The 6,000-nt window shown below is 37.8% G+C and overlaps 1 protein-coding gene across 1 annotated transcript in view; it reads right to left on the reverse strand.

The window, feature by feature from the left end:
* The window catches only part of URI1 (URI1 prefoldin like chaperone), a 42,846-nt gene that overhangs the window by 2,789 nt on the left and 34,057 nt on the right, over positions 1-6,000 (reverse strand). Inside the window, exons 7-10 of the mRNA XM_075040124.1 lie at positions 3,625-3,805; positions 2,773-3,040; positions 2,062-2,204; positions 149-407 (exon numbers count right to left, since the gene is read on the reverse strand). Of these exons, the coding sequence (XP_074896225.1) occupies positions 149-407; positions 2,062-2,204; positions 2,773-3,040; positions 3,625-3,805 (851 nt within the window). The remainder of the gene's footprint in view (positions 1-148; positions 408-2,061; positions 2,205-2,772; positions 3,041-3,624; positions 3,806-6,000) is intronic.

Below are 6,000 nucleotides of genomic sequence, written 5' to 3' on the forward strand. Positions count from 1 at the left end.
GCTTATCACCTGATAATGTCCTGAAGTAAACTACGTAGGGGTTAGAAAATTATTTTAACGAAATCAAACTGATGGTATAGGCAACTACAGTCATTGGCATCTCGTTTTTATCCCTGCCAACAATCAATAATTAATTAAAAACCTGTACCTCGGTTGTCCCTGAAGAGGGAGGAAGCTTTTTTGGTAGCTCCTGCTGCCCCTCCTCCTCCTCTTCCTCCAGTATGCCTTCGCTGTTGTCGCTCTGAGTAGCTTCATCACAGCTAATACTCCTCTGAACTCCTCGTCTGTCATCAAACTCAGCAGCACTGTTCTCACTGGTATCGCTACAAACACTGTTCTCTCTGCTTCGAGACTTCAAAATTGATTTACGAGGGACATATTCTCCATTCACAACATCAACAAAGACTCTATAAAGGAAAATGTTAGCTTTAATAAACCATTTCAGGATCAGATGACAAATTTACAGTGATCTTGCTTTGTCTTTTGTACAAATTAATTATGATGTGCTTTTCCAACTTTTTTGCTGCAGAATTGCAATACTGTACCTTTAGAGGCATTTTATTTACCAATGTACAAGAATCAATTCTGCAGAGCAAACACTTTATTCAAGCATTAAGTTGGTACACTTTTTTCAGCAGAAAACGTATAGCTCTTTGAAAAGTGTTAGAAAACAGAACAGAGTGAGTTACAAAAAGTTAGAAAAAAGGTAAACTAAGTGATTGCCAGGGTTGTTTCTGTGAAGAGAAACAGAAGATCACAATGACAGAAGGTTTTCTAGAATGAAGTCCTTGTCAAATGTAGAATATAAAAACAAATACTTGAAACATTCATTGCACACAGAAAGGATGAAGCTTTTTCCTGACAAGTGCCATAATCTTCTACTTTCAGTTAAAAAAAAAGAAAAAAAAAAATTAAAAAATCAGCTTTTAAGATCAGATCAACACAAAGACACTTTTCAAGTATTAACAGACTGTAAACTGATAAAGAAGCCTCTTCCTACAGTTTGTACTCCGTCTCTATGACTTAAATAAGTCAAGGGTGAGTGAAGGAGAAAGAGTAGCACTAGAAGACAGTGCCAATTTTATCAAACTCATAAAAGAGAAGTCCAATGACTGGATGGGTTTTAAGGGTGTTAACTTGTTTCTTAACAGCTTTATTCATCAGGCACTCATGGGAACACTTGCATATCTCTACAGAAGATGGAGTTCCTCTGCAGAGCTCAGGGAGAGCACCATGAAAGAATCCTTTACCTCATCTTCAGCCCCAGCAACTGTAATTACAGGATGGGTTTTAACTTTTCACACTTTGTGACACATTTTTTAAGATATTTAGGTGCCTGAATACACTGACATACAAATGCAGTGTGATTTTCACAAGCACTTAATCAACTAATCTAATAGGTGTCTGTGTTCATCTTTACAAACCTAAATACTTGTTTTAACTCTCCCATCACCATAGTTTAGTATTTTATACAGTCCTCTAAGCCCAACACTGGTTTTCAAGCTCTCTGAATGTGGGTGTTCTACAGGTGAGCTCTTCTTTTTATGGAGAATAGAGACAGTGATGGACTAAAGTCAGGGGGAGAGAATGCAAGAGAAACTATGCAAACAAAGACCTGAGTATATTCTGAAGATACTGGAAGGAAGAGACAAGAAACAGCAATTAGTAACTGGGAAAAGGAGCATTACAAGTGATAGATCTGGTCAGTTATGTTTGAAAACACAGAAGCAAATGACATGGAATTAACCAATAAAGTGCTGTATCCCTTTATGCAGATGATATGTACTGGCAAATTTACCTCAATTTCAGAAGCTCTGAAAAAGTAGATAGATGATGAATTGCTAGTTGGAAAAGGAAATTTTAAGCTCAGAAATGTTTTATGGATATGAAAGTATGGCAACCACGCAGAAGCCACAAACTTTCATTTTTAAGTAGTAAATTTAGTTCCAGCTGTTTCTTTCAGGAAATAGCAGGCTCGGTTTCATACTATAGGTGAACAGAAATGAAAAGAGAAGGTCTGCTAAGGGGAAAGTTCACGCGCCAATGCTATAAATTACACACCGGTAAATGTCTGCTGGGGTTTTGATGTTAGGCAGTTCTGGAGTTGCATGGCCATTGCCATTGCTGTTCTTCCTTTTACGCTTGGCCTCTTCTTTCTTTTCACTGAATTTCAAAGTAGTATTTTTTCCTGTGTTTATTCTTACCTGAAAATTGAACACAAATGATGGTCTAGACCATAAAATCAACAATCACCAGGCTGCAGATCAACTGACTTCTGACATTCTCCTATGCAAGCAGTTGCAGACTACAAAGCATAGACAAGTTGAATGAATGTATGAATGGTAACATTCATAGTGTGAACTGTTTATTCTTTACACTTGCACTAGGCTGGGGAATTTCTTTGCACTAATGTGCATAGAGTTTGCATATAACATATGACAATCTGCTTATTCAAATTCTGCTCAACAGCTGAGCTGTTCAACAGTCAATTTCAAGTCAAGTAAAAAGTAATTTTAAAAACTCCTAGACAGGATGCTACCTTTTACAACAGTTGGAAGCCAGAACAGCAAGGTATACATTTGAAGATCATTTTTTAAATACCATATTTGAAACTGCAGGACTTAAACAGTGGCTTTGAAGCACTTGAAAAAAATGCAAATAAATGTCACCTACAGTTAGCATTCTACATTATCTAAAATTTTCTATTTTAGATATGGTATATATGTTTTATGCAATCTCTTGAGAGAAAGATAAAAATAATGAAGTACGAACCCTTTTAGGTTCAACAGTGTGAGAGAAAAAAATAGTTGGAACAGAGTTATCTCCAACATCTATGTCATCTTCATCATCACTGTGATAATAAGTAGAGCCATTAACTTGGACACGAAACAAGTCTGAATTTGTTACTTCTTTATGGAAGTTGCCCTGAGTAATACAGTCTTCTGCTCTATACGTCCCGTTCAGATCTGTCCTCTTATCGTCTTTCTCCTCTTCGGAAGAGGTTGTATCTTCTCCATTTGTCTCAACTGTATCAGGCATCCTATGAAATGAAAAATATCTAAGTGAACTGAGGCAATTCATACTCTTGAGAGACACAGGCATACAAAATAATGAACAAGCCTGTACATAATTTTCTTTACCCAGGTACTATATTTTAAGCCAGATTGTGGAACCTTTCTTATACTCTGTAAGAATAACTATGTACTTTCTGTGTCAACTGGAAATACCAAAACTGTGACATTCTGGCTAATAACATATGTATTGCTTTAGGATCAGAATAGATCTAAGGATGTCATTAAATGCTAAATGTGTAATTCCTACATTGTAAACGACAGATTTTCCTAGCCTGTGGGAAATGGATTTTACTTCCCCCTTTCCTATCATCTGAAAGAAAAAATACTGTAGTGCTAGACTGCTGTGGTTGCACAGAGGCAGATTTTAGCACCTTTGGCCTTGCAGTGCACACATTTTTCACGTTCCACCTTTCTTCCACCTACTATAATTTTAACTGCATCAGTCTAGTCAGCTATTTGCACTTACAGTGAGATCCTTTGTGTACAAACAGAATCACACACCTGTAGCTTTCTGAACTCTGAACCTGACTGTGCTACAGCAGTACTATACCTGTCAAGTTCACCATGTATCTCTTCTTGCCTCTCAAGTTCTTCTAAGCGGGCCCACAGTTCCTCCTCTGACTGAAAACGGCCCACTGATTTTGTATCACTTCCATTTGCTGGAAATTCTACCTCAAAAGCATTTGATGCTTTTGGCTTTGAATGAGGTTTGTGAGCAGTTCGGTATTTTCCTGTGTAACAAAAAATAAGATGCAATCACTAAAACAACTGACAAAAAAAAAAAACAAAAAACATGGGGGGGTGGGGGCAACACAAAGGAATTAAGGAATATGGGCAGAACATTTTCCATTTCAAATTACTGTTTAACTGTTTAAGTGAAACTGTCAATGAACCAGAGCGCCAGCACAGGATAATAGTCTCCGGATGTTACAGAAATACCAAGGCAAAGCAGAGATGTTTATTTACAAAGCAGGAGACACTGATCCTATGACAGTTTTATTACAACGTGGGGGTTTTTACGTCTTGTGCCGAACAGTAGACTTTGATTTGCCCTGATAGATACCAACATGTGAATGTGACATTCGCTCACCATCCCATTAACGGCACATTTTATTAACTGGGAAAACAAACTTTGTACTTCAGCTCATTTTGGACAAAGCCACCTAGATTTAAAGAGCAGAGTCTTTTTGGTTTGGGTTCTATTTTTTAAAATTTACAATGGAATCATTAAAAAACTTCTCCAGAGCCATCTGGAAAATCTGACCAAAATCCAGTCATTATGAATAACTTATTTCAGTGAAAAAGACCCACTCTGAAAAGCATACAATAACCTGCCTTTCAGAAATAATAAATATAAACCCCTTTAAAGCTTCAGAGGTGACCTGAGATATACACTTGTGAATAAATGGTAGTCACCGACAAGTTCTTGCTGGCATTTAAAAGCTTTGCTACCTAGTAAAATTGTGTGTCCATTGAGGATGGGGAATACTTTTTACCTGTTTGAGCGCTGTCTAGCACATAGGGAGCAAACTGCCTGCCAACAATACTAATGCTCTAGCCCTGTCTGTGTGAAGGGCAGGACTGCTTCTTTAATCCCCCTTCTCCCCGAGACCGGCAGCTCCCAGGGCATCGCCTGTTTCTATGTGGTCCCAGGCAGGTTCCCAAGGGAAGTTGCCCGCTCTCTGCCCATCAGCACCCCCCACGCAGCACCTGCATCTCTTTACAGTAGTGAGAACCCTTCCCCTTCCATCACTGCCACAAGTACACCCAACATTTTGTCTGTACAGTGGGACTCCAGTATCTCTATGGGTCTTCATGAAACTCTGCTTTGTGCATCTAATCAACAGTAATATACAATGTCTTTGTTATTCAGCATCCTTTAAGTTTTAAGATCTCTTTCTATTAATCGTGTGCCCTTTTTTTTTTTTTAATTTAAGAACTCATGGCTTGAAGATATCCTTATTCAAATACGTCAGCTTATACTTTAATCCTGAGTTAAATACAAATTCAACAGCAACATTAAAAAGCAAACAGGTGACTGTAAGTGATGTTGGAATGTGTCCCCCCCACTCTTCCACGGGATAGCATTTTTCATCATCTCATTAAGAAAAGGCTGAAATGTATTTTATTGAGATTTGAATATTAAGCCAAGCAATCAGAGTAGCTTGTGAAGATTTCATTTGGTATAATTACAAAAATTAATAAATAAAATTTGAAAGGATTAGTTAACAATCTATTTCAATTTGATTTTCAGATTGTGCCCTCCCATTTCTTTCTCTTATCCTTCAGTATTAACTACTGACTTGACTACCAAGGTAAGCACATGGCTTCCTGAACACCAGCAAGCACTTCAACATGCCAGTGGTTTTCCCTCCTAATTCTAACAGAACTTCTGTCAGTTAGGAAACCAGGTCACATCTCAAAGACAACAGAAGATAACCACTTGCTGCTCCAATATCCACTGTGGTCACTGTTACTACAAAGCATGACCACTAACTTCATACACTAACCAAAAAAAGTGAAATAGTAAAATCCAGAAAAATGGAGAGTCAGCAATAAACTAATGAGATGCTCAAGATACTTGTTTTTGTCTTCCTCAGAGATACAGTCCATTTCCATGTGAACAAAACCTAGCCAATTCCTAGGCTGATGAAGCCCAGGCTGCCTCAAAATAATCACTAAGTTGTTCTTTTAACTACTTCTCTCTCAATCTCAGTACAGATTGGTGCTGATAGAAAACGTACATAATTCCCACTTACAGATTTTCAGCAAAAATTAAGATGATTTCAGAGGACAATAATGATGATGAAAGTTTAGGACACAATAAAGCTGCACAAAGGTTGACCCGGCATCCACAGCATGCTGCTGTATTAACACTGTTACAATGGGATGCATTTCCCAGAACGTTACACCTCCTATTTTGCAA

The sequence above is a fragment of the Buteo buteo genome, chromosome 11 (assembly GCF_964188355.1).
Source record: "Buteo buteo chromosome 11, bButBut1.hap1.1, whole genome shotgun sequence".
NCBI lineage: Eukaryota > Metazoa > Chordata > Aves > Accipitriformes > Accipitridae > Buteo > Buteo buteo.